The sequence below is a fragment of the Rhodamnia argentea genome, chromosome 8 (assembly GCF_020921035.1).
Source record: "Rhodamnia argentea isolate NSW1041297 chromosome 8, ASM2092103v1, whole genome shotgun sequence".
Classification (NCBI taxonomy): domain Eukaryota; kingdom Viridiplantae; phylum Streptophyta; class Magnoliopsida; order Myrtales; family Myrtaceae; genus Rhodamnia; species Rhodamnia argentea.
The window spans coordinates 24,818,097-24,844,247 of NC_063157.1; the positions used below are offsets into that span (position 1 = coordinate 24,818,097).

General features: G+C 40.2%; 5 protein-coding genes across 6 annotated transcripts; 2 read left to right on the forward strand and 3 right to left on the reverse strand.

Annotated features, from left to right (window-relative positions):
• Positions 1-3,105: 3,105 nt before the first annotated feature.
• LOC115735227 (molybdopterin biosynthesis protein CNX1) lies at positions 3,106-10,064 on the reverse strand. 2 transcript variants are annotated; one of them, XM_048283792.1, is made up of 13 exons: positions 9,791-10,064; positions 8,815-8,941; positions 8,401-8,549; positions 8,176-8,277; positions 7,852-7,935; positions 7,405-7,632; positions 6,945-7,135; positions 6,752-6,856; positions 6,292-6,600; positions 4,880-5,037; positions 4,694-4,800; positions 4,324-4,380; positions 3,106-3,565 (listed from the first exon to the last, which is right to left on the reverse strand). In XM_048283792.1, the coding sequence occupies exons 1-13, from the start codon at positions 9,983-9,985 to the stop codon at positions 3,347-3,349; spliced, it is 2,031 nt and encodes a 676-aa protein (XP_048139749.1). In that variant the 5' UTR covers positions 9,986-10,064; the 3' UTR covers positions 3,106-3,346. The 2 variants fall into 2 exon arrangements, with proteins under 2 accessions (XP_048139749.1, XP_030522214.2); XM_030666354.2 differs by having other exon boundaries at positions 8,401-8,531; positions 9,791-10,063.
• Positions 10,065-11,391: 1,327 nt separating this feature from the next.
• LOC115735229 (BTB/POZ and MATH domain-containing protein 4) lies at positions 11,392-14,532 on the forward strand. Its single transcript, XM_030666357.2, has 4 exons — positions 11,392-11,971; positions 12,443-12,788; positions 12,918-13,197; positions 14,186-14,532. Exons 1-4 carry the CDS (start codon positions 11,580-11,582, stop codon positions 14,371-14,373), a joined length of 1,206 nt encoding a protein of 401 aa, XP_030522217.1. The 5' UTR covers positions 11,392-11,579; the 3' UTR covers positions 14,374-14,532.
• Positions 14,533-14,741: 209 nt separating this feature from the next.
• LOC125316249 lies at positions 14,742-15,623 on the reverse strand. The gene is made up of 2 exons (XM_048284158.1): positions 15,157-15,623; positions 14,742-15,026 (listed from the first exon to the last, which is right to left on the reverse strand). Exons 1-2 carry the CDS (start codon positions 15,353-15,355, stop codon positions 14,872-14,874), a joined length of 354 nt encoding a protein of 117 aa, XP_048140115.1. The 5' UTR covers positions 15,356-15,623; the 3' UTR covers positions 14,742-14,871.
• A 771-nt stretch (positions 15,624-16,394) lies between these two features.
• Positions 16,395-19,211, forward strand: LOC115735230. The gene is made up of 5 exons (XM_030666358.2): positions 16,395-16,824; positions 17,748-17,812; positions 17,911-17,971; positions 18,653-18,799; positions 18,974-19,211. Exons 1-5 carry the CDS (start codon positions 16,530-16,532, stop codon positions 19,099-19,101), a joined length of 696 nt encoding a protein of 231 aa, XP_030522218.1. The 5' UTR covers positions 16,395-16,529; the 3' UTR covers positions 19,102-19,211.
• Positions 19,212-19,551: 340 nt separating this feature from the next.
• LOC115735228 (T-complex protein 1 subunit eta) lies at positions 19,552-26,124 on the reverse strand. The gene is made up of 14 exons (XM_030666355.2): positions 25,956-26,124; positions 25,588-25,848; positions 24,803-24,928; positions 24,517-24,720; positions 23,724-23,893; positions 23,510-23,645; positions 23,167-23,283; positions 22,888-23,007; positions 22,695-22,793; positions 22,525-22,614; positions 21,550-21,637; positions 21,257-21,345; positions 21,086-21,160; positions 19,552-19,936 (listed from the first exon to the last, which is right to left on the reverse strand). The coding sequence occupies exons 1-14, from the start codon at positions 25,968-25,970 to the stop codon at positions 19,835-19,837; spliced, it is 1,692 nt and encodes a 563-aa protein (XP_030522215.1). The 5' UTR covers positions 25,971-26,124; the 3' UTR covers positions 19,552-19,834.
• Positions 26,125-26,151: the final 27 nt, after the last annotated feature.

The following is a 26,151-nucleotide window of genomic DNA, read 5'->3' on the forward strand; positions in this document are numbered from 1 at the left end:
CAAGGAAAAGGGCGCAGCCAAGGAGGTCTTCACGACTCCAAAGGGGTGAGCAGAAAGGAAAAAGCACAACAAAAATGAAGAAAAGGACAAAAGTATGATACTTTTGTCGGAGAGAGAGAGAGTCGACAACGTCGGCCACCACCGCTGTGAGATAACTCTCTCTAAGGAACTCGGCAAAATAGCCTCGTAATTGAAGAACTCAACTTTCAACAAACTCGCCGCGCCTCACCATTAATCCGCGACACTCTGTCACGATGTCTCTCCGGCAATGAGTCCTACCGTAGTTCGTTGCTCATCTCCTGACTCCACACGACGATCATCCAGCTGCGCCTCACAATCCGTCTATGCTCCATTGTGATTACTATTCTGGCGAATCTTTGATATGCTGCCAGATGCCCTTGTTGATCCTTGTTCGCCATCGGTCCTTCCTTCACAATTTTTAGAGTTCACTTACCGTCGCTCGCTGCCCCGTGATCTTAGCTGTCTATTTTTTTTTTTTTTTGTCAACTCGGTGGTCCTTGCTATCCAAGCGTCATGACCTTTGACTTTCCTGTCAGACTGACTAGTGTGGATCGGGATTCAAAGTGTCATCACCGTTTCCAAGGATCAAGTCATTCGATTCTCGATTTTAGAACCCGAAACTGTTCCTTCTGATTCAGTTTCTGATTCTTAAGTGGGATCGAAACAAATTGATAACCGATCACCCTTAGAAGAGACCGGAGAGGTGACGAGATGGTGGCCGGGGGCTGTGGGCGAGCATGTTAGCAATTGGTGATGATGGTATTTGCAATTATCTTGAAAAAAAAAATTAGATCATCGATTGTGACAATGGTATTGGAACGCAGATAGGCCACTCTTAATTGGACAAAAGCTGTTTTACAATTCACTCAAAACATAAGGTATGTATATTAATCAGTGACATTGCCTTGAGATTTGATATGGCACCCAATCGAAATTATTGCTCCAAAGGTCACAAGTAAAAATTCCGTCAATTATGCATACTCATTGAGTGCTCTCAACAAGACTTGAACCCAAATATAACAAGTGTATTCCTTGCCGTCCAATACAAAACCTTTGAGCATGACTTGTCCATCCGTGCAGATTAAACATTACTCCATTTAAATTTCTCAATGTATGATAGTTTTGAAGTCACTTTTAACATTAAAAAGTTGCTAAGAGAGTCGCTTTTCGAAAATACTAACTTCCGATAGTTTTAAAGCTAATATCGCAAAAAATTTCAAATTGATACACGTGTGATAAATTTATCCTAAACTAATTTTTTGACCACAAAAACCCACAACCGATACACTTGTGATAAATTTATCCTAATGTTAGCTTCTATTAAATTGGGTTAATATGACAATAAACCTCAAACAGGTACACCGTGACAAACGAATGGCAAAAATCCTAAATTAGTATACCCATCAACTGTCATGTGTCATCCAATTTAACAATTTAATAGTAAAACTTAATGAAAACTACTAAGGATCATCACAAATATATCAATTTGAGGTTTTTTATCTTCAAAAAATTAATGTAGCATAAATTTGTCATAAGTAAATTAATTTGAAATTTTTTGTGGTATTAACATAGTTTTTTAAGGTTTTTTTTTTTTTTTTGGTTGAAACCTAGTTTTAAAGTTACTTTTAACTTAAAGTAACTTTAAAACTTACAACGAAACGTAACAAAAGTACTAATCTGTGATTGGAGAAAACTCACTTTTCCAGAAAGTTCATGCCCAAAAAAATAATAATAAAGAAAGCTTCTAGTCAATGTGAAAGGCAGATTTCCAATCATTCACGTCAAATTGTGCTGCAACTTTGAGCAGTTTTAGACTTGCTTTCCGGTTTTTTTTTTTTTTTCTAAGATATTACTTTTACCTCTGAAAAGTTTCCAGAATAGTGACAAAACCCCTTATAACGGACACGAGAAAACTTACTTTTTGTGAAGAGGTGGGTATATAAAAAGTCTTAAAATTTATCATGAAAGTATAATTAAATTTTAAAACTAATAAAAAGTACATCAAATCTTAAAAGAATTTGTCAAATTGATATAATCAAATTCTTTTGTTAAATCCGTTCAACTTGACTAATGGAAATATTGAAGTATATAAGCCAGTTCTTATCTAGTAAAGCACTCACATTCAAATTAGATTAAAAATTAAAAGAACTAAACTTAAAAAAGAAAAGGAAAGGAAAGAAGGCAAAACGGTTTGCAGCCCTCCCCTGGTTTTCCCTTCTTTTTTTAAGTTGGCTTATTCTTCAATAAAATTTAAATAAAATTTATATTAAAAATTAAATTTAGAACAAAATAACAACGTTTGAGCTACATCGACATCACGCAAAAGAGAGAAAATAATAATAAAAAAAAGGTTGCGTCAATATTTTTCATTAGTTAAGTTGGACAGAGTTAATAAAAGAATTTGATTATATCAATCTGACAATTTTTATCTTATCTAATAAAGCAATCCTATTCGAATTAGATTGAAAGTTAAAAGAATTAAACTTTAAAAGAACAAGAGAGGAAAGAAGGCAAAATGGCTTGCAGGCCTCCCCTGGCTTTGCCTTCTTCTTTTAAGTTGGCTTATTTTATAATATAGTCTAAATAAAATTTATATTAAGAATAAATTGGGAACAAAACATCGTTTGAGCCACGTTGGCGCTACATAGGAGAGAAAAAATAATACAAAAGAGGCCACGTCAATATTATCCGTTAGCCAAGTTGAACGGAATTAACCAGAAGACTTGGTTGTACCAATCTAACAAGTATTAAAACTTGATTGCATTTTTTAAAAGTTGACTTAATCGCACTTTCGCGATAAGTTCTAAGACTTCCGATACAATTATCCCTTTTGGGAAAGAATAAATTACCAACTAATGTGAAAGTCCTTTCTCCTATAAAAAATACAAACTTGCTTTTCATAAGAAAAAAATACCAATTGGGTTAGTAGGACAGACAGCGTGCCAAAATTGGCCCTTCAAATCTATGCATGACCATGGCATCTCGAATTTTCGTGATGCAACTAAATCAGATATGATGACTTGACTCAACACCTAATTCAGAAAAAAAAAAATTAAAGACTTCAAATCACTACCCCAACGCCAATTCGACCGAGTGATTTTGTTCCTTTTTATTCGAAGCATAAAACTAACTGTATACGCAAGTGTTCATTAGATGACTTATTACAAAGAACCTGACCACTGACCATCCTCGCATCACAGAACCTGTTCGCCACAGAGGCAATAAGCAAGAGAATTCTCAAGGCAGCTACCATTTTGCCTCCCAGTAGACTTAAGACAGATACTGGTAATAATTTACAGGAATGACACTTGACCTCGATATACCGTCAGTGGGAACACGAACAACCGCGTTCCGTTTCGCTGCCAGAGGCCGACTTATAGCTGCGCTCCCAGGTGTCCGTGGGCGCCGCTTGAGCATGAGGGACATGGCGAGGATGCTTCTCTCTCTTGTCTCCCTTTGTTTGCTTCAAGGCGTGCTTGAGGGCTGGCAACAAAGCCTCCATGCATTCCGCGACAGCATTTGGATTCCCGGGCATGTTAATGATCTATTCATTTTTGGCATCACAGTACGCAATAAGCGGAAGTCAAGGAAGCGAAGGATCTTCATATTTCTAATCCTTTGCATGTTCGGCAATATCAGAATGCTTTCACAAATAGCATATGGAAACAGATATGTACAAGACGAGCTATATCACATAGAATCGGGGCATCCGAGATAGGTGAATTGGAAATTTTTAGAGACTCATCCGTAGGACTCACAAGTCAGGTGAAATACATGTTGCTATGTTTTAAAGGAAATTCATACTGTTTGAAAGTAGAAGTTACTGATGCAGCAATTTCAGACAGCTAATAAATCAACACGAGTTGGGGTCAACTACTTTTTCTTTTCTTTTTTTGGTTTCAACTAATTTATTGAAAAAAAGGTAACTTTCCAACAAATTAAACAACATGACACTTTAAGAAAAATCTGTATCTAGAAAACTGCTCTTCTCATCTTTGGAAGCGCAGCTACTTAAAGAAGTGCAAAAACCAGAGTAGTCGAAGTTAAGAAGCAGTTTAAGGCTTCAAGAAATGTCCAAATGCTGGTTTGCCAATTTCCCACAATTTAAAGCTCAACACCAAGAGGGAGCAATTTGCTATTCTAATCAATTTACGGTAGGTTGCTTTGTGAAAGGGTTTGGTAACAGAGGTTTCGACTTTTAACTGTGAAACAAACGACTTCCCAGATATAAATGTAAAGCCACTAGGATTTCATTTTGTTGCACATTGTAATCAGTTATGGAGGGAAATATTATAGTATTACCAATGAAGAGCCTCTTATTCCAGCAGCAGCACGGGAGAGCATGGCAAAAGGTGTTACCTAAGCAAATTAAGGACAAGCAAGTTCAGTAAATTAAGCTAAGTAGATCGACATCACCTCAGTACAGAAAAAGGTGATTTTGACACTGAATATTATCAATAATAACACAAGCATAAGCATATTTTTCACTGATATCTCCGAATTAAACAGCACTTGCTCAAGGCTAGTATGAATCCATTCCTATTGGTCAGCAACTTTCCTTCACCCAGACAGCGATCTGACGGTGAACTTCATACAGTAAACATTTTCTTATTCGTCATATTAATATCGTGAAATAAATCAATAAAGTGATTACACAGAAGTAAGGAATTACCTTCAAACTTTCCTGCATCATTACATAGAGTAAACCCGGGGTTTCTTTTTCAATCAACTCTTTTGTTGCTTCAGGAGTTACATCCCTAGGAGTGAAGCCAGTGCCACCTTGAAACAGATGACAGTGGAAAAAATTCATGAGAACAATGCGAAGGCGGTTTCAAGGTTAGAAACAGGGTGAACTCACCAAGAGTGAGAATGAGATCCATCTTATCGATATCAGCCCATCTCTGCAGAATATCCTTAATTTTTGCCACTTCATCTGGGACCACGGCAGTTGCAGCTACTCTTGCCCCTCCTAACCTTTCTGATGAAGAATTAACAACTGTAATAGCCCTTGGACCACTGCAAGTTTGAACTAGTTCCACATTATGCGGGTCAGGAAATCATGTTCTATTCTTTCTACAGCTTATTCATGTCTTGAAGCCCTGAACAGTCAATGGAAGATATGAGGAAAGATAACTTGAAAACAATACTACATCATTATAAGGTTAGTGTCTTCAACCTGAACTCAAGAAAACTCCGGTTCTCTCATTCCTTCCAACCCCCCCCTCCTTTTTCCTCCCCCACTCCTTTGTCTTCCTAATCTCTCCAGACTCTTGAATACAACTCTGTTTTCTTATAGAAAGAGGAAAAGCTTTATATTAAAAGCAGCTAGTCAAAAACGGCTAACTTTCAGCACCAAAAGTCTCTCCTTAGTAGTAATACTAAGCTAATGAATTCCGAGAAAGACTCATCTATAGTTCCAGTCAACATAGAACAACATACCAAGTTGATAAACTAACAATAGCAAAAATAGGAGCTAACTTTCAATAGTCAAACATTAACATCATATCCTCCATCACTTAAGAAATAGAAATGAAGGTATAAATGCATATACCAAAGACAAAGTAAAAGAATTTGAAAGCAGCAACAGCTCTATTGGAATAAAATCCAAAACACACAAAAGGTTGAAATCATCAACTAATTGTTTGAAGTCATAAGAAAGCAGAAGAAAAACACCAGAATTGATGATAGGACTCTATGCTCTTCATCTGCACAAAAGTTCCCTTAATGAGATGAAGAAAATTGTTGCAAAGCCTATAGTACTTCCAAGTCATACTTTGGTAGGAAGCCATATCAATTCTGCCATTTTGCTCTGGCATCAGCAAAGTGACCTCTTTAAAATAATGATTTAAAGAGGTGTATCAAGATGCATGTCAGAGACATCTGCCATACGTTAAAGCCACGTAACAGTCATGAGTTGTGTCAGACCTACCATGCCAGATTAATTCACTGCACAGATGTACAAGCCTATTCGCCATCAGTCGCAATTAATCAATAGGGTATAGAGAAAAGTGACTCCATAAAAGCGAAATTCCAACTTTTAATTTTGGAAGTATGGTGAGGCTTTGCTAACAAGTTACTGAAATTTTTTACAGGTTATTTTCATTGTCATAACCAATCAAAACAAAATACTCGATAAAAAGCCATGAAAAGAGGAACTACTTCCAGAAGGATAACAAGGACATTTTCCAGCATGTTCAGCAATGGGTGTAAGCAGTAAAAAATGCAGTAAGGTAACATTCTACCCAACAAGTGAAAAAAGTGAAATGATACCTCCGATCAGGCCCAGCTCCAGATGCAACAGTGTCACTCACAGTCAAAATTGCAACCCTGTATGCAGCCTCTTGATGTCCATCAGTGACAGTATCATGAGATGAAGTTACTTGCACCACAGGATCTGAATCTGGCAACAAAGGACTCTTGCTAGTAGCGCAAACACTTAGATCGGATATTGCAATAGCTGGGACTGACGTTCCAGCAGGTATTACAGAGCCTGTTGCAGGAAGCACTAACAATGCATTTGCAGACTTCATGCTGAGAAGGCGGCTGCTCACTTGATGGCCAGTACTCTCAGCAACAAAACTGAAAACCACAAGTAAAATTGCCTACCAATCATTTCCACACATATTGGAAAGGCTTTGATCGGCCAGTTCAAAGAAATTAGGCCCTCATCTTCTGGTCTGAAAAAAATAGAGCTCATCAAAGGGAAAATAAAGACCGCAAAAAGACTAACCCAGGAGTGCCGGATCCATCATTCGCCAACCACCTGATGACGGCACGATGATACTCGATCCGAACTGGATCTGTCTTTATGGACTGCTTCAGACGCACTTGTATTCTGTGAAGAATACACCAATTAAGGAGGATTTATTGAGGGTTTTGGTGCAGCAATTGTTTAATATAAGTAATTCTATAAAAATAGCTACCTCAGAAGATCTGGGTTAGCCCATCCAGCAAGGTATCGAATTGCTGGAACTACAAAGAGATTAAAACAGACTACACAGCTAACTGGATTTCCAGGTAGTCCAAATGCAAGAACTCTATTTGATGTCCTACTTTCAGCAGTATTTGCAGTAATTTCTGCAAATGTTAGCGGTTTCCCAGGTTTCATGCGAACCTGAAAATGTAATCAACACCAGATAGAGGGTTTATTTTCGTCTGTCATCAATTAAGAAACTGACTGACATAGTTGAAATGAAGATTCGCTTTCCATCAAAGGAATTGAAGAAACTCAATAAATTAGTCTAAACTGATTTTTGCTAGAAATGATAAAATGCATGCAAGTAAAGTGGAGAGTCAAATTTCCCAGGAACATAGCTGAAAACTTGTGCATGGCCGATAGTTCCCAGGAATTTAGCTGAAAACTTGTGCATGGCCAATAGTTACCTTACTGAAATGTACTTTACCCTGCTTTTCCAGCAAAGGCTTGACAAAGTCTTTGTCTCCCATGGAAACCCCGCCAGAAGTCAGCAAAATATCAACCCCAGAAGACAAGGCACTTTGGATGATCCCTTCAATTTCTTCTTTATCATCACAGGCAATGCCAAGATCAAGAACTTTGCACTGCTGTTGCATAGCAGCAGCTAATAACGTTGCTCGATTGGAATCGCGAATCTGTTTAGCTAAAACCATCTTGATCACTAAGAGTGCATCTCATGAACAACTAAACCATTGAATTGTAGAGAAAAGGAATAGAGTATCCATCTTAAAACACATATCAGTACAAGGACAAGGGAGCGACCTCTCAACAAACCTTCGTACAGATTTATCTATAGGAAGAACAACATCTATTTAATTCTCCGAAGCCATCAGCCATAGCACAGAAAGTCATACCTGGCCCCGATCCAGACACTTAGTCCTCGAATCCACAAGTTCGTCTCCAGTAGAAAGGACGGCAACTGTTGGGTAAGGATAAACCTACATGGAGACATTAATTATTAGCGCGAGTACTTATCAGAGATTACACGCCTATCTCCATGAAATTATAGAAACTGGTGAGCCAACTCTAGCAAATTGCTTATAGACATTATTTCATGGCACCTTGGGTCTTCCCATACCTTTATGCACATACAAAAGTAGAGAAAAGTGCGCACAAGCAGGGTGTGTGTGTGTGTGTGTGTGTGAGAGAGAGAGAGAGAGAGAGAGAATGTGATGTACTTTAACATTGGTAACCCCAACTGTAGCAAGTAGACCAACTTCTGAAGGACCTATCCTTTCTCCAGCTGTAAGTACTATGGAATCTCTCTCGATATCACATCCCTAGACATGGCATTTAGCAAAAATTGACATTTCAAGCTTATGCTTTAGAAAAGAAGTTCGATAATCAAAAAACGAAAGATTCAAGATAATGCCTTCACTAGATGTCAAAATTAAAGGTCATACCACTGGACGAATATCAACACCTTTGCTAGCTTGTACCAATACTTTCACTCGCTTTTGGTCAGTCAGAGAACCTTTCGCTAATTCAGTGTCCTCGACTTGAACAACTGCATCAGCTCCATCTGGTATAGGTCCTGAAAGAAAGATATTGACTTGAAAATGGAAATTCAGCAAAAAGAATCTTGAATAAGCTGTGCAAACTTATCAGATAAAGCTTTGTCAGATTCTGCTCCTGGGATAAGGTGACACTTATCGGATTTCATTAACTAAAATATTCGTGTGGTGCAAATCTTATTGCAGTGAAAGGCTAAAAACCAAGATCCCTCACACCTTCAGATGAAAGAGTACCAAAGAAAAATTCTCCAAATCTCGCCTATAATTAGATAGACGGTAGCGAGTTGAAGATGAATGACTCACCTCCAGTTGTTACATAAGCAACAGTTCCTGGAGTCACAGTAACTCCAACTCCATCATTTCCAGCTCTTGATTCAGTAATTACAGGATACTCACCAGGCCCATCTGAAGCAACTACCGCATAACCATCCTGCAAGCAACCAAATTCACTCAAGCAAACGTATATAGCTATTCTTTGGCGTTCTTTACAAAACAAATGCAAGCAGATGGCAGGACCCTATTTTCACAATGTATGATGGAGTCTTTAAGAAAACCTAACAGACGACGTCATACTTAAGGGGTGCAACAAAAGAGAAGTATCCACTTAACCAACCCCAATTAGAGCAAAAGACTCCCTTTATCATTATTGCAAGAGGTAATTACAATCTCCAAACTGAAGATTGAAGCTGAAAACTGGTTGAAAGAGAGTCACAGAACCTCCAGAAGCAAGGAACGGGAGCTGCTATCCTAGTAGGACTTTACTCTAAGCATTATCGAGACTTAATCAGGAAAAGGTTCCAAGCTTTCTATCGCAGTTCAATAATGATTGCTCGAAGACAATGCCTCAAAGTCCACTGCTGTTCACCCTCGAGACGGAAAAACATTTCCGCATGAAGGCATTTCACGCTACATAATCCGATTAAAATCCAAGTCATGACGCAACCAATTGCAAAGACCTAACGAAAGGAATACCACAGATGGCCCAACAACGTGCTTCATTAGAATCAATTGCTTTGAAAGTTCTAAAGAGCATCACCCTTTCCTATCAAAACAACAATCCGAACATCAAAAGTTACATTGACTATTAACAACATATCCAATAAGTACGCTAACTGCCAGATTTTCTAAGACGCGCATCTTGAACGCTCGATCATCCAACACGTATATCCGCGAGATGACCAGCGAAAGAAATCATTCCATTCGCACCACAGAGCACGCGCGCGCATTTTTCAAGAACATTTTCGAACAAAGAGCAAGTAATCGAATCTCGACCACCGACCTTGACTGAAGCCGGATACGGAGGCAGAGGATCAGGAGCTCGGACGTCCTCCGCGAGGACTTTACCGAGAGCGTCGTGTAGAGGCACGGCGACTGGCGGAAGCCGCCGCGCGGCACCGAGGACTATTCGGAGAGCTTCTTCCGGCGGTATCATGGCCGGCTTGGCGCCGGCGGCGGCATCGGCATTTTCGGCCATTTTCTATAGTTTGTGGTGAGCCGGGAAGTCAAGTGGAGAGACGAAAGGCGTTTGCAAAGGTGACTGAAGATTCTGATCCCGGATTGGCTTTTTATAGAGATGGAGAAATAGAGCATACATTATCTGTAAAAAAACAAAAACAAAAATCAAATAAGAAAGGTATGAAAATTGAAATAGACACATTTTCTTAGATGAGTTGAAAATAGACCCAAGTGATCAATTTCGCACAGTGTCTTTGAAATTGGAGTTACATCGCCGATAAATTGGTTCAAAAATACCGTGTGAAGCGTAGGTCGATAACGCAGGAGCCGAAACTTTGATGATTCATCTCAAACACGGGACGCTATTATACAACTCTACTCGGCGGTAGCCATTTGAATATAATGTGAAGTCTACCTTCCTCATTATCACCTTCCTAAATTGAGAGAAAATATTTTTCTTCCCTTCATCCCAAGGAATACCCCCGAATTTTACGTCTTAGAGTTCGGACGAAGCAGTTTAAGAACTTTACTCGGGTCCAACACACATTATCTATGCAAAAAAAAAAAAAATCAAATAAGAAGGGTTCTTAAGGGAGCTGAAGGTAGACCTAAGTGATCAATTTTGCCAAATTCACTTACTAATGCTCTCGTTGTTTTGAAGTTTGACACGGCCTATTATCACTTCAAACAACCGCTTCAAAACAATAGATCTCACATTGCCCTTTCTAGATATGTTTTGCTACATTGTTACGAGTTTCTAGCTTTCAAGTTTCGTTTGTTTTTATAGTTTGAGATTTATTCCCCGCGTCAGAATTTAAATAAATTGCTAGTTGTAGAATATTTATTCTCGTCGGACTTAAACCTAATTAAAATAAGAAGGGTTCGAGCAATATGATCTTTTTCAGCTAAGTAAAAATAAAAACAAAAGACGTAAGATAATGGGATTTTCAAGAGTTTTTTTTTCCTATTAGTGCATCATAATCATTAGGGAAATTTCATCCGCTCTTTCCAGCATTTTACGTATCACGGAAATAAGTTTTAGCAATTTCAATACTATGCCTTGAACTAGTCGGCTATCTCTCCTACTCAATGATTATGTTCCAGCTCAGAAGTTAAGGTTTTTTCTACAAACTCGGCGGCGTAACGAAAGGAAAGCGATTGGAATAATTTTTTTTTCAGAAATTCACTCCTTTCGTTAGAGTAATTATTCCGAACCACGAGAAAAAAGAAAGAACTCCAATTTTTTTTGGTCTAATAAAAAAAACTCCAATTCGTATGTACTAAATATTGGGACGAATTTGTTCTTTTCAAAAGAAAAAAAGTCTCGATTCTCCAAAACGACCTCCGAAGCTCGAACCTTCCAGACCGCCGCACGTGCCAATCAGGTGACCTCATCATTACCCCGTCGACGTCCGCCGTCATCGTCCGCTCGTTCTCAAAACCTTGCTCAACGTCTCGTCGCAGAATAACAGGAGATCGAAAAAAACGAAATCGCCGACACCCAAATCCGGAGCCCTAATTTCAATTTCTTCCTTTGAAATCTTCACGGCCTTCGTCTTCTCTCTGCGAATTGAGTCCTCCAGTCGTATGGACTTCGACTTCACCTGCAGGCAATGGCGCTAGAGACAGAGGCGGCCCCGATGATCGCGCTCACGACCTCGTCGCGATCGGTGACCGAGACCGTGAACGGCTCGCACTGCTTCGAGATCAAGGGTTACTCGCTGGCCAAGGGCATGGGCATCGGCAAGCACATCGCCAGTGACAACTTCACCGTCGGGGGCTACCAGTGGGCCATCTACTTCTACCCCGACGGCAAGAACCTGGAGGACAATTCGGCCTACGTCTCGGCCTTCATCTCGCTGGCGAGCGACGGCGCCGACGTGAGGGCGTTGTTCGAGCTCACGCTCGTGGATCAGAGCGGGAAGGGCAAGCACAAGGTGCATAGCCATTTTGATCGGTCTCTGGAGAGCGGTCCCTACACTCTCAAGTACAGAGGCAGCATGTGGTGGGTTCTTGTTCCTTCTTCCTCTTTTGATTCGTAGAATTTTGAATCTTTTTGGTGCTTTGGTGTGGTTATAGTTAGATTCGTAAGTTTGTGTGGCTTAGGTCGTCGTTTACTTGTTGATTATTGTTGATTAGAATGTGGTATTTGTACTTTTGGATGAACGTCGTTTCGAATGTGTGATGGAATGTGGTGGAATCTGTATCCCGTTGATTCAAGACGACTAATGCTTGATCAATTAGACTTGAGTGCTATCTCGAGATCGAGTATAACAACTGACTAGTTTCGACCGTGAGAAAAGTCTGTCAATGTCCTCTTTCTCTTTTTTGTTATTCTGAAGAACGCTTGAGATAGTGGAGAAGTGAACATTGAGACCTCTCGCCCTCTATTTTATTTTGTATAGTATTGTCTTTGTCTGATTAATTCCGAGCTGCAAGAGAATGAATTTTTTTGTTTGCTTTTGATTTGTCATAGGGGATACAAGCGATTTTACAGACGAACTCTTCTTGAAACGTCGGATTATCTGAAGGATGACTGCTTAAAGATAAACTGCACTGTAGGAGTTGTGGTTTCATCCATAGACCGTCCGATTCTAAATTCAATCCAAGTTCCAAAGTCTGATATTGGATCTCATTTTGGCATGCTGCTTGAAAATATGGAAGGCTCAGATATAACTTTTGATGTGTCGGGTGAGAAGTTCCATGCTCATAAGTTGGTGTTGGCTGCCCGCTCCTCTGTATTCCGATCTGGTCTTTTCGATGGAGCAGGAGAAAATAAGCAAGAGATCGTTGTTGATGATTTAGAACCTGCAGTCTTCAAGGTATAAGTGTTTGTTGTTTACTTTGTTTGAAGAAGGCGCTATCAGAGATATGCCCTTCATTGTTTTCTTTAAGCTTCAAAGCTGCATTTTTTACAATTCATGAAATAAGTTTCATTTTGTGCTAGACAGGCTTTGCTTTATTTCATTTACACAGACAATCTGCCGGAAGATGAAAAGTCACTGACATCTTGCTCAGGTCATGCATTGTCTACGTCTGAGACATTGTTAGTGAAACTGTTAGCGGTGGCAGACAGGTTTGGTTTGGACAGACTAAGAATAATGTGTGGGTCTCACCTATGCAAGGATATATCTGTCACCTCTGTTTGTGAGATTTTGGCCTTGGCTGATCGTTACCATGCGAAGGAACTGAAAGCTGTTTGCCTGAAGTTTGCAGCTGAAAATCTTGCAGGTACATAATTTTCCCCCCTTCCTGTCAGGAACAATGTTTCTATAATGCATTCTCTTCGCAAGAAAATTCTGGAAGGCTAATTTGAACGTTCTTTTGATGGGAAGTTGTCTTGTAGCACTGTCACTTTTAATTTGAATTATAGTTGCTTACTTATTTCTTAGTTGATCCTACAGAGTGGCATCTGTTCTTTCTGATGAGAGATTCTGAGAAGATTTCAGAAACTTTTAATTGGAACAGGTGTTTGGGGCTTCTAGTTTTGGTTATGTAATTGTTTTTGGGTAAACCATGTTTTTAGTTGGACTTTCTGGGGACTTATTGCTCTTGAAGGCAACATAGTTTTCATATGAACAATCAATCTTACATGATGCTTTCTGATGAGAGATTCTGAGAAGATTTCAGAAACTTTTAATTAGAACAGGTGCTTGGGGCTTCTAGGTTTGGTTATGTGATTGTTTTTGGGTAAACCATGTTTTTAGCTGGACTTTTTGGGGACTTATTGCTCTTGAAGGCAACATAGTTTTCGTATGAACGATCAATCTTACATGATGCTTGACAAAAGGAAGAAAAAAATTGCGAAGAGAAGAAACTGTACCTTTGAATTTTCTTGTGTAGCAGTAGTTGCAGGACATTAACCACCTCAAGTTCTGGCTTTTAGCTAGTAGACTGTGCTTACACACTCCTCTAGTCTGTGTAGGAATTTCTTGCTGCTTTAGTTTGATTATAGTTTATTTAAGTACTTGTAGTATTTGGGTGTTTTGTTTGGTAATCATAGTTAAAGTTTTGAGAAACAAAAGTGATCCTAGCGTAGGGATAGAAGCAAAGATGAGTGGAAGGTTTCATTTTTGCCTGAGTTTGGCACTAGGAAAAGATTAAATTCATGCCCCGGCTATGATGCTGTTATGTGATATTTTTGTCATGTTCTGTGTGATATCTGAGCGATTTCTATTGTTTTGGGTTTTCCACATTTACCTTGCCTCTCTTTCTGCAGCTGTTATGCGATCAGACAGCTTCGAGTGTCTTAAAGAGAACAATGTTTCTCTGCAATCGGAGCTTCTTAAAACAGTGGCAGGTTGCGATAAGGACTTTAGCCCTGATGGTGGAAAAACTCGCAGTGTGTGGGCGCAGCTTTCTGATGGCGGCGACAGCACCGGGAGGAGGGTCAGGCAAAGGAACTGATTCTGTGCCATCTTCTTTCTGTAAATAGAGGTTGATGTGCAAATGGCAAAAAAAGAACATGCAACTGTAGGAGAAAAACATTAACAAATGATCAAATGTTTGTCATGTATATTATGATCATTCAGTTTTAGTGCCGAAAGAAAATTGTTCATTTCAAAATTGTAGACTAATTCTTGCTGGTGGGTCTCTGGAGAAGTTTTGAGTCCTGAAAATACAAGCTTGAAATGAGGAACTATTGCATATTCTGAGATGATCCTCCTCTTTTATCAGCATATGATTCAGCATAGGGTTAGTGTATGGTACTTTGATGATAAAATACTAGTATACCCTCTTGCCCTTGCTGTATCCCACCTATTGGAGTTTGCCAGTATCAAAGTGGGGCAGTAGATGAATGATCTTTACGTATAAATGAACTGTTTTGACCCCAAAAAAAAAAAGAACAAAGAACAAAGCTTTAGTGCATTCATTCTTAAATTTCTTCTTGGGGAGGTAGTAGTATCAGCAAAAGCTGGTCTTGAGATCTTGGATTTTCTGGAGGCAAGATTTGGCTCTGTCGAGAACGGCATCGATCCTACCCTGCTTCGGCGACGGGCCGGCTCTGATACCCACCATCTCTTGCACCCCTCTCTTCTTCCTCTTCCTGCAGGTTGATTCTGCTCATGCCAATGAATAGCCAATCAGAGGCTTATATAGTGGTTCTAGAGCTTCATCTTGACAAACACACAGTACATGCACGCATGCAAAGCACGCACCACATTCAATAGAGAGCAAAGCAGACCCAACCTTGAGTGCTGACTGAGAAAGAGGAAGAAAGTGGGGAGGATATGTGGTGGTGGTGAAGCAGAAAGTGCTGGGACTCGAGGAGGAGGATGAAGGACTTGAGCTCCACCTTGAGATCCGCAAAACGGCATGGGTGCTGCGTCTCGAGCGCCTGCAACTCTTCCTTTGCTTGCTCTATCATCTTCCCACAAGAGCACTCCATTCTCTCTCTCTCTCTCTCTCTCTCTATAGACAAGCCCACACGTACACGAGTTATTTAATATGGTGGTGGTGGCAGAAGAACGGGAAATTGGGGGCATGCTTTTTCAGGTTGGGGAAGCTGGAAAGTGGAGCCTTTCAAGTGCTCCAGACCCTTCTCTTTTGTTTATGTAATGAATGAATGTGTCTTGTCTGGTCGAGGCTCGCTGTTCGAGGTAGCCTAAAGAAGAAGTGTGAAAGGGCATTTTGTCTTGGTCATCAATGCACGGATGGATTCTTGTTATAATACTCTTCTTATGGGTTCTGACCAGAATGGACATGGGGATTCGACATCGTCCTGTCCTGATCAGTAATGATGCTCATTCCTATTTCTCACCGTTCGTGTCCTGTTACTGCTCGGCTCTTCTTCCGCCCAAAGTTGACTGAGACAATGTTGTCCTCTTTTTTTGTTTTGGTCAGAACAAGAACAGTGAAAGAGAGATATTTTCTTGACTCAGGTTTGCTAATGTCAGAGATATGCCGCTGGTGTCTCGCAATTTATATGGATCCGGATCTGAACAAGTATCATTTCGAAAGATCTGGGGGAACAAGGATGGGGCAATGTATCGAGGGTGCCTAAGCCTAACTAGATCCCGCACCATTATTATCATTTCGGTTTGTCAATCCAAAGAATCCGTCGCTAAATTTCTTGAAAGTCGTAAAAAAACAAATGTCTGGAATTACTACGTCAACGTCTCATAATATATGCTTGAAATTGCAAAGCAACCGTAAAAAGTGTTTTAGTTTGAAAATATTACATTATGAGAAGTTGAGCAAAACGCCTTACAATAAGCAGGGTGAAATATTTCCTTTTGCGATTACATTTGCAACGGAGAAATCGGACAAACCACCCATAAGATAAGTCCAATTCATAAACTTCAAAAGGGACTTTTGAAAATTCCACCAGCAACAACCTGACAGAGGGCCAACTCTCCACCTTGGACAATCTTTGTTATCCACATCAAACCTGAGTCCATACAACATTAAATGGTTGCCACATAAATCCATCACATGTCCCCACAAAAACCAGCATCAATATCCTTCCTTTTGGGCATTTATCAACACCCTTCACCAACCCTTTTTCTAAAAACAGCTTCCCATTTCGATTGTTTTAAGTTTCTTTTTCTGCTCTTTCTGAAATGGAAATGAATTCACAGTCTCTTTCCCATGCCAGGCTCCTTCCAAAGCCTCTAGTGACCTGCTGCACTTCCTCCCTCTCAGCCTCGGCCCCAGTCTTCCCCTCAAAAGCTTCCATCCCTGCTCGCCGTTCACTGCTCCTGAATTGCTCAAGCAGCTGCTCAAAGCAGCTTGTAGGAGCTAGGATAAGATCCAAGCACCAGCAGAGAATTCTTGGGCCCGTACATGCTTCTTCTGAATCTGCAGGGCCCTCTTCAGCTGATGTTGCTGCTGAAAGATGGCTTCTTCAACCTGTTGGTGAAGTGCCCATTTTAGATCTTTGCGTCTTTCATTATTCACTTTCCTGCCTAAGCATAAATCTTTTTATGATTACCCCCTTTTGGTAGGACTGATCTGTTTTCTCCCTAGAAAGTGGTTTGTTGGTCTTTCTGAGGAAGATGATGTAGGGTAGAATTTTGGGAAGTTTCAGTGCCACCAAGGCTTTTCTGAGATTGATCGCCGGGATATTTAGGAAATTTCGGTGCTTCCACTATTCACTTGAGCATTTCATCTGGTTAGAACTCGACCATCCCAATCATCAATTAGGCTTGAATTCAGAAAAACGAAGACAAGGATACTGGCCTTTCCCACTTTCCTGCCTTCTTTCCCCTAATAGACACTGCTTTCATTTCCCCATAGTCAAAGGATTCTACACCACAGGCCAATTACCTGAAGGTGGCTGAAAACATCCATTTAGTCCACTAAAATATTTGTTACTTATCCAAACTACAGCGATTCACGTTCAGTTGGAAGCAAATTTGAGAAGGCTAATAATGTTATCGAATCATGTTCAACGGGGATTGAAGCAAGGAGAGGAGGATTGGGGGGACAAGCAAATTCGCTTCTGATGAATAAAGGTTAAGGTGCTTCCACGTGCGAAACATAGTATAAATGAGGTGGTCTTGTTCTACTGGCCAGCTCACTCTTAGATATATACATTCTACAGTTTCTCTAAGGACGAAAAATTTGAAGAGGTTTAGAACAATCTCATACGTCATTTTTCGATAATTCGACCCGTTCCGCTCTTGTCGCCTTTGACGCCAAGTTTCAGGGATTCTGAGTGTGTTGCGAAAACTCCTCCTCTTGCTAACTTCCTGTGTCATATGCAGATGAGTCTTCTAATTTCTGCGATTTTTCTGAAAGGACTACAGTCTCACTCCTTTTTCCGCTTGTTCTGTTAGGTGATGGAGATTCAAGACACCTAGGTTATAAGGCTGAAATGCCGGGTGCTTTCGAAATTGCTTCTGTATGTACTTTCTAACTATCCTACTTAAATCATCCTACGATAACAAAAAATGTACAATGAATGATTAAATGTGACTGAATTGCATTTGATACTTCTAGGATGTGGTCACCGTCGGTCGTCTCCCAGAAAAAGCAGATATGGTGATTCCAATTGCTACAGGTACATATCTCCCGACCTGAGAATTTGCTTGAATTACTAGTCCTGTTGGCAATTACTCCATTCCTGCGGAAGCTGCAACTACCTGTGCGGGCGAGCAATTTTTTTGGCCGGTTCTCACTGAAGTTTGTCACGATGGATACATGTTGGGGAGAATCCACTTTGCTGCCCCCTGCTCGAGTTCACGGCGTTTGGAGTGCTAACTCTTATGTCTTATACAGAGAACAGGAATTTACTTGATATAACGACACCATAGGGGAGAAGTGAGTCTTCCAATAATATCTGATGAGAATTTCGCCGTAAATTTTGATTCATCAGACTACTGAAGAAGTGCCGAAAGGATTATGGGGATGGCAAGACCCTTTCTGTTAAAGCATGTAGGCAACAAAAGTCACTAGGAGTTTAGGATGATGCCGGTTTCTAATCACATTAAGCTTTTTCCAGGCTTTGGCAAGATGTTCTGTTTTAGACGTAGCGTAGTTGCTCTCGAGAGGGATTCTCCATCTGGTGCGCTCGTGACCAACATTTGTGGACAATTATCGAGTCTGATTTATTCATATAAAGTTCTCTCTGCATCATACTTATTCTGCTTTTTTGTCGGTGGGATTGAATCCCAGACCGTCGGCAACTTCCTCCTGTTCATGCGTTGAGATCTGAACGTTGCCTTGTCCTTGACTCGAGCAGTTTCCGGTCTTCATGCGCGCATCCAGAAGAAAGAAGGGAGTCTTTTGGTCACTGACTTGGATAGCACCAATGGGACGTTCATTGACGACAGGAAGTTGAGACCTGGAGTTGCAGCCAATGTATCACCTGGGAGTTGCATCACGTTTGGTATCTTTCCTCGCTCTCGACTGGTTTCTCATGGTTCATATCGAGAAAGATGTCTCGCATTGAGAATGTCTAACGACGAACTGCACGAATGCGACAATAGATAGAGCTTGTTCTGAATAGCCATTGTACCGGCTTAAACACTGACCATACCACGACTTCTTTTTTCTCATATAGGGGATACACATCTGGCGATGTTCCAAGTGTCGAAACTGCAAACCACGGATGCTTCTACCGAAGCCAAAGAACTGGAAGAGAAACCAGAGCCCGAGAACTCAGACGCTAGTGCTGAACCAGCCGCCTGAAAGTGCCAATGTTCTTTCCTATCATTGTCACAGGAGAATAAACTGGAGAATAAACGAGGGTTTTCGTTGTGGAGATTGAGGTGTTTCTGCGCGATCACACGTTCTTCCTTGTATAGAGAAAATTTTACATACCCCACAACAAATCATTAGAAGGCCTATGATTCTGACATGACCATTTTGGTCTGCTTACCAAAATGGCTTTTGGTCTGGTCTTTCAACAATGTATCATCTCTTAATACGTCCCCGAGTCATTGGACATGCTCCCACACATAAAGAGGCATTCTTAAATAAGCGTGTCATACATTACTTAAAACTGAATTTGGAGTACTACAGATAGCGAGTCCCATAAGCATCCCTCGTGATCCAGACTCCAGATTGCGTTCATGGAATACCTTAGTACATTAGTGATAAATTCAGCAACTTTACGGAGGCATGGTCCGTAGCATCAGGAAACTAAAAGGTTGCCTAGCCAAAACTTCACATCACAAGTGAATCTTATCCCACATCAATATCTTCAATTGCCAACCAGCAATCATCAGAGGAAGCGGATCAACATCTTATACAAAAATTGGATTAGTAAAACAGACCATCGCATATAAAACCATCTCTCTGTAAGATTCAAGAGGCTCGCGGGTTGCAAATCACGATCCCGAAAAGGACTCGATGATAAACACCGGCACGACGTTAAAGAGAAGCAAACTGCTACAGAAATGTTTCCATGATTCTAAGCAGCTCATCGCCTTCTCATTCCACGTCCACGCCCACGGAAAGCAGCTCCTCCACGCCCTCTGCCACCCATGGCACCAGCAGCAGCATCTCCTTGGGCACTCTCAGACTGCAGCAGGATATGAAGAGAGATAATAAAAAATCCATTCCTTTTTTTATCACTTAACTTATCCAAGGATCCAAATAATGTATGTCAAACAAAATGTAAAAGTCAACATAATCATGAATTGCTCAATCCACCAGCAAAAGAGAGATATTATCTACAATTAGTCTGCATAAGCCACAAAAGCATGGAAAGGTGATCTCCGAGAGCTTGATAAGCATTTGCCAAAATTCCAATTGATGAAAGAGTTCGAGACACACGTTCACTAGACAGGAGTATCTAACACTAAACTAATCCATTGTAAATCGATGTGTCAGGAGACATGGTCATGCCAAACGAGACTCACATCTGACAACTTAATTCACAGTCACACACGTACAGTTTAAAGGTCATCTTCACATATTGAGAGAACTACAAAACGTGGATAACTATAAGACCTACTAGATTCTAGATATACTCAGATTGCATTCAGTACTCAGAGATTTCTAAACATTGAATACATCTAACAACGTACTGGGAGTATCATCTATTACCTTAATAGCAAAACTACGCACATGAAAAAAATCACCTCCCAAAACCACAGGTTAATAAGTTTCCAAAACAGTGGGAGTTCCAAAGCTTTTATTGTCCCCCAGAGAGCAGAATCCAGTGGCAACTAACTAGCTAGTTACCGAAGCCTTAATATATTTGCAGAAAGCAATTTGAACATCACTACTGCCCGAAAACTTTTAGGGTGCGTTCGTTTCGTGGAAAATGAGCGACTTGGAAAACATTTTCCGAAAAATGATTGCTTATATTTTTTAGAAAAATCAGTCAGCAGAATATGTTTTCATCATCGACAACACTCTATGCCTAACTATTTTCGTAAGCAATGACAAAATTTTCCATTGATTTATTTTTGTAAGCGCAATATAAGCGATTATCTTTTGGATAATATTTTCCAAGTCGCTCATTTTCCACGGAACGAACGCACCCTTAAACTCGTTAAACATCGCAAGAAACTAACAAATTAAGACACTGGTCCTATGTTAAATCCTCAACATCTCAAATTTTTAGAAAGTTGATATCTTATAACCACATCGAGAGATCTACAAAATTATGCGATGAAATATCCAACTTGCCACCAGAACAAAGACAAGGGAACACTACCATTACCTTAGGGTTCTTTACTGTCTCATCCACACTTAGTACGAGGCAAGCAGCCTCAGTAGCCGCATTTATGGCATTAATCTGCAATACACACAGTACACATCAATCATGGATATCAAATGTGCCAAATCCAGCAATAAAATATTCTCTTCGCAACAATTAATTTTCCCCTGGCACCTTCACAACAGATGGCTCCCAGACAAAGTTGGCAAAAGAATCAGCAATTCCACCAGTGTTGATATCCACTCCGTAAGGTGCACCTTCTCCTGTTGGAACCACATTATGAGTGCAAGTAACGCATTAAAAATCTCTCTCAACCTCTGTGATAAGTTTTGCCAGATTATCATATCCCCAAAGAGTGAAAGTATAGTATCTCTAGTAAATTGCAAGACTGATGGATAAACATAAGTATCACCTAAGTGCCCAAAAAAAAAAAAAAAAGCTATAAACCCATATTAGAAGAGGCCAACCAGATGGCAGTGCATGCTTCTGCCTCAATTTGTTCAACACGTCAGTTGCATCAAAGCCAGCATTGTCACAGAGTTGCCGAGGAATAACCTGTAAAATGTGGATGATTGTCACAACTAGGGTGGCATCTAGGACTTCTTTTCAAATTTGGTATATATTCTACACCGAACCCCTTAAATCTGAAAGCATACACACACACACAGGGATTGTTGAGTCATCTTCATGATTTTTCAAAAGGTGCTAGCTAATCTGGGGCTTAAAGCCATACCAAACAGGTCCCAAATGTTCCATGAAACAGTTGCAGCCTTCATACAAGTGTAGAAGACCAAAATGCACCCAATTTCTTTAAAAATGCACATCTTACTCTATATTGCTCTTGCCCTTTGAGTTTCATAGGCAGATGCCAATTTCTTCATGCCCTATATCAGTAATTATCTATCAATGCAATTACCAAATCCATTTCAGTTACTTTTTGAGTCAGTAAAATGCACAAATTTGCACCCTAACATAATCCAAATCCAATACATTTCTCGCATGCTTTGTATCAGGATATTCTTGCTCTTAGCCCATCCAGAAATTGCCCGACAAAGTAAAATCGGCATATGACAAACTCTAGACTATCAATTCAAGAATTATACAAATCCAAACGTCTCTCATGCATTTTAGCTCGCCAGCTAATCCTCTCATACATTAGCACAGACAATAACAAGAAGCACATGCGGAAATTAGCCATCCATTCTCACAATCAGCTCAAACTTCATATTTACAGGCTTAGTATTTTGTTGAACGAGGTCCTAACAGCATAAGTTAATAAATCATGCACAAGTTGTCTCAATAGAAACTATTGGATTTTCAAAACATCACAATTTTTGTACTATGACAAGGTGATGAATACATTGTCATGTAAAAATCCAAGCGCAAATAATGCATCATAAAAGCATCTCGGCATGAGCAACACAAGATATATGCAATTTTACCTCAAGTGCCTTGGCATATGAATTTATAAAAAGCTGCGATTTCCCCGCGATTGTGCGTGCATGCTGCCTCAAGTATCGACTGATCTCCATCTACACGAGGAGGAATAACATGTCAAATCATCAAGAGAAAGACCGCCAGTAAATAGGAGAAACAATGAATATCGCCATACATCTATGGCGCCACCACCAGCAACAACAGTGGAGTTCTTCAAAGCTCTTCTAACAATCATGATTGCATCATGTAGACTCCTTTCAGCCTCTTCAATGAACTGACATCAAAGAAAAAACCCAAAGATCTATGTAAACGTCATCTACCACATTTGTACAGCTATTTGGCACTGCATATTGTGGCCAAGAGCAGACCTGATCTGCTCCACCACGAAGAACAATAGTTGCTGTCAGACCTGATGGGCATCCACTGAATATGTTAAACCTTTCATTTCCAACTTGCTTTTCCTCAAAAATTTCACAAGTACCTAGAACCTAGAAGAATAAAATACTCAAGATCAGTTCGGTTAGAAATAGAAAATCTAGTCATCAACTCAAACCACACGAAAGGATTCATATACCTTACAAAATGACATCAGAACGCAACTGACAACATAGATATGCAAAATAGAAGTAGCAATGAAAGGCATATACCTCATCGATCACATTGTTAACAGATGTCTGTACAGTTCCACCAGTTGCAGCAGCAACCCTTTGTAGATCTTCCTCAGTCACGCGACCAGCACAAAAAATATCCCGGTCTGCGAAATACTGCTCAACAGGGGTAAACGCGAGAACATAAGCAAAAAATAACACATGAATGGTGCAGATAATATTCTCGAAGCATAAAGCAGAAAATTCCCAATAAAAATTTTGGAATGGAAACTGCTGCTCAATATGATAACGCAACTGTTGGACTACAATGCGCAACATTAAAGCTAATGTATACATAAAATAAAAGATCACATAGCTTTGAAAGGGCCAAGTTAGCAGGCACCTGTGTAGCTAAATCACCAATGGCTAACCGTGAAAGAACAACTTTTGCTCCAGTTTGAACACATTTATCCAGTTTGTCATATATAATATTCCATTCAGCATCAACTATTGATTGATATTGCGAGGGATCTGAAAGTCTGCAAAAAGTCAATGGTGCCAAATGTAAGATAAAGTTTATCTGGCATGATACTAATTTAATCTCTATAAGATCTTACCTGATCTCAGCATTTTCCTTTTCAGATTTCAGTTCCAGCTCAATGTTCAACAAAAGTATTTTAGGTTTCAGAAACTTCTTTGGCTGTTGTTCAAAACCTGCGTAGGAAAATGTCTTCTTAAAAGCAACACCATCAACAAGGAATGAATCTCTCATGCTACCACCTGGCACCTGAAAAGGCAGGCAATTACGATTTTAGGTTCACATCATTCTGTATAAGCAATCCCATCCCATCCCATCCCAACCAACAAATAAATCAAGCTTGCATAAAACTTTGTTGAACATGACTCAAAAGTGAATTAAAAATAACTTCCAGAAGTCAGACACATATCAATATAGGTCAAAATGAAGGTGCTTCCCATAGGTCTCCATGGAACATAGCAAAGAGCAATATAAAATCAAACAACTCGAAATAAACATCTCTTCTTCATCAGCAAAAGGGTGTGAATATTGTGGAGGAAAAATGGTAAAACCAGGATAACCCTTTTTTTGCATAAGGAAAAATAAGGATAACCTATTAACATAAATAAATAAATAAAATTGAAATTCATGCTAACACTTTTCAAGAGGAAGCTATGACCAGGGCTTCACATATTCATCATCAGCATAATACACGAACCATATTCCAGAAACTGACTAGGACAATATATCAGAGTAGGCAGAAGATGGGAAGCAATGAGGAGAGGATATGAGATGAAGGGAAGCAAAAACTTCTTAGTCCAAAAGAGTAATATCAATATACACCAAGTTCTCTTTCATTATGCATGGTAAGCTTCGAGGAAAATGCAAACCACCTTCTTGATTCCAATCATACTCAGTCTGTCATCAACTCCAATTGCAATAACAGCATCAACGACCATTGAAGCAAAAAATTCCTTCTCTCCGCCAATGAGTTTTGAAGAAAGTGTTGTAGCAGCACATTTAGCCAACAAGCCCTTCTTCTCCTCTAGACTTTTCCCTTCTATGCTAATGGCTAGTTCTTTGATCTTCTCAATTGCCTATGATTCATTAATTTTGATGTAAGAAATGGAAGGACATAATAATCATGTGAAGAACAGGAAATTAGTTTGGCGCACATACAAGAGAGCATGCTGTTCGATAACTACGAATCAAATTCTGAGGATGGACCCCATCTTCAATGAAAGGTTTGGCCTCTTTCAAAAATTCTCCTGCAAGTAGAACCACTGTAGTCGTTCCATCACCAACCTGCGCAAGCAGCAAATGAGGATGTACCTTAATGAAAAGAAAAAAAAAAAAAAAGCCATGACAAGAAGAAATAAGGCAACAACTAAGCGCCTCTCCATTCTCTGCAAATCCATAATCAAGAAAAAAAAAATTGAAGCATGATAGCCACATGATATTAAGGATCTTGGACTAAGCATAATCCCCAACATTCCTTTGAAACTGTTTGATTCTAAAGTCACACGATAATAGAAGCACTATGACATTCCCCATGAATTCGACACCGTGAGCAGCCAATTCTGCAAGGTATCAAGACACTTTGGAAGAATTTGAATTTCAAAAACAACAGTTATCACTCACAGGGTGACTACCAATAGATTCAGAAATGCCTGCAGCATGGATTATAAGCTACATAGAACTAAGAGCACCCTCATTCCAGTCTAGAAACTTAAGAATCCACCATCGTTTGTAGAAAACTTGAAAGTTGCCAAATACACACACAGCTAATCTTCCAAAACAACGAAGAAATCAACCATGATTGAAGCACTAATACACGATGCCATATACAAGGGGGCTAAAGTGACTGGTCGCTTAGACTACAAACAAGGATAATTAAGCACAGCGGCAGACAAGACCAACACTTCCATCTTCAAACCAAAAAGATCCAAAACACGAATCAGCACCTCGGAGTCCTGAGACTTGGCGATGTCAACGAGGATCTTGGCCGCGGGATGGATGATGTCGAGAAGCTTCATGATGGTGGCCCCGTCGTTGGAGATGGTGACACTCCCCTTGTCGTCATGGATCAGCTTGTCCATGCCGCGAGGGCCGAGGGTGGTCCGGACGACGTCGGCCACCACCGTGCAGGCGTTGATGTTGCTCACCAGCTGGGCCTTGCCTTGCGACGTGTCCGTTCCTTCCTTCAGCAGTATGATCTGAGGTTGCTGTTTCCACACATTTCACACAGCCAAAAGAAGAAATGGGTGAGGGTGAGCGTCGTCAAGCGAAACGGGAGTGACTCGTTTTGACCGAGCAGGAAGAGCGAACTCACCAGCATGGCTGCCATTGTCACGGATCGGAGCTTGCACGGGAAGAAAGAAAGAGGGAGGGAGGGAGGGAGGGAGGGAGGGAGGACTAGGGTTTTTGAGTGGAGTTTTTGGCTCTCTGGTCGTTTCTAGACTGGCGGAGTGGAGTGGAGGCGAGTGGGGCCAATTTGGGAATTTTCGTTAAATCGGAGGGGGAGGTTG

What these genes read in the sequence shown, in the direction of transcription:
- LOC115735227 (XM_048283792.1), bottom strand. Translation starts at nt 9,985, where the DNA reads ATGGCCGAAAATGCCGATGCCGCCGCCGGCGCCAAGCCGGCCATGATA. An exon ending in TTGGGGTTACCAATGTTAAA is followed by an intron (nt 7,936 to 8,175) that starts GTACATCACATT and finishes GTCTCCATGTAG; the next exon opens with GTTTATCCTTACCCAACAGT. An exon ending in GAATAAGAGGCTCTTCATTG is followed by an intron (nt 3,566 to 4,323) that starts GTAATACTATAA and finishes AAAAATGAATAG; the next exon opens with ATCATTAACATGCCCGGGAA.
- LOC115735229 (XM_030666357.2), top strand. Translation starts at nt 11,580, where the DNA reads ATGGCGCTAGAGACAGAGGCGGCCCCGATGATCGCGCTCACGACCTCG. An exon ending in AAGTACAGAGGCAGCATGTG is followed by an intron (nt 11,972 to 12,442) that starts GTGGGTTCTTGT and finishes GATTTGTCATAG; the next exon opens with GGGATACAAGCGATTTTACA. An exon ending in TAGAACCTGCAGTCTTCAAG is followed by an intron (nt 12,789 to 12,917) that starts GTATAAGTGTTT and finishes TGTGCTAGACAG; the next exon opens with GCTTTGCTTTATTTCATTTA.
- LOC125316249 (XM_048284158.1), bottom strand. Translation starts at nt 15,355, where the DNA reads ATGGAGTGCTCTTGTGGGAAGATGATAGAGCAAGCAAAGGAAGAGTTG. An exon ending in TTTCTCAGTCAGCACTCAAG is followed by an intron (nt 15,027 to 15,156) that starts GTTGGGTCTGCT and finishes TGGCATGAGCAG; the next exon opens with AATCAACCTGCAGGAAGAGG.
- LOC115735230 (XM_030666358.2), top strand. Translation starts at nt 16,530, where the DNA reads ATGGAAATGAATTCACAGTCTCTTTCCCATGCCAGGCTCCTTCCAAAG. An exon ending in ATGGCTTCTTCAACCTGTTG is followed by an intron (nt 16,825 to 17,747) that starts GTGAAGTGCCCA and finishes TTGTTCTGTTAG; the next exon opens with GTGATGGAGATTCAAGACAC. An exon ending in TGGGAGTTGCATCACGTTTG is followed by an intron (nt 18,800 to 18,973) that starts GTATCTTTCCTC and finishes TTTCTCATATAG; the next exon opens with GGGATACACATCTGGCGATG.
- LOC115735228 (XM_030666355.2), bottom strand. An exon ending in AAGGAAAATGCTGAGATCAG is followed by an intron (nt 23,646 to 23,723) that starts GTAAGATCTTAT and finishes GACTTTTTGCAG; the next exon opens with ACTTTCAGATCCCTCGCAAT. An exon ending in GGGAGCCATCTGTTGTGAAG is followed by an intron (nt 21,161 to 21,256) that starts GTGCCAGGGGAA and finishes TGTGTATTGCAG; the next exon opens with ATTAATGCCATAAATGCGGC.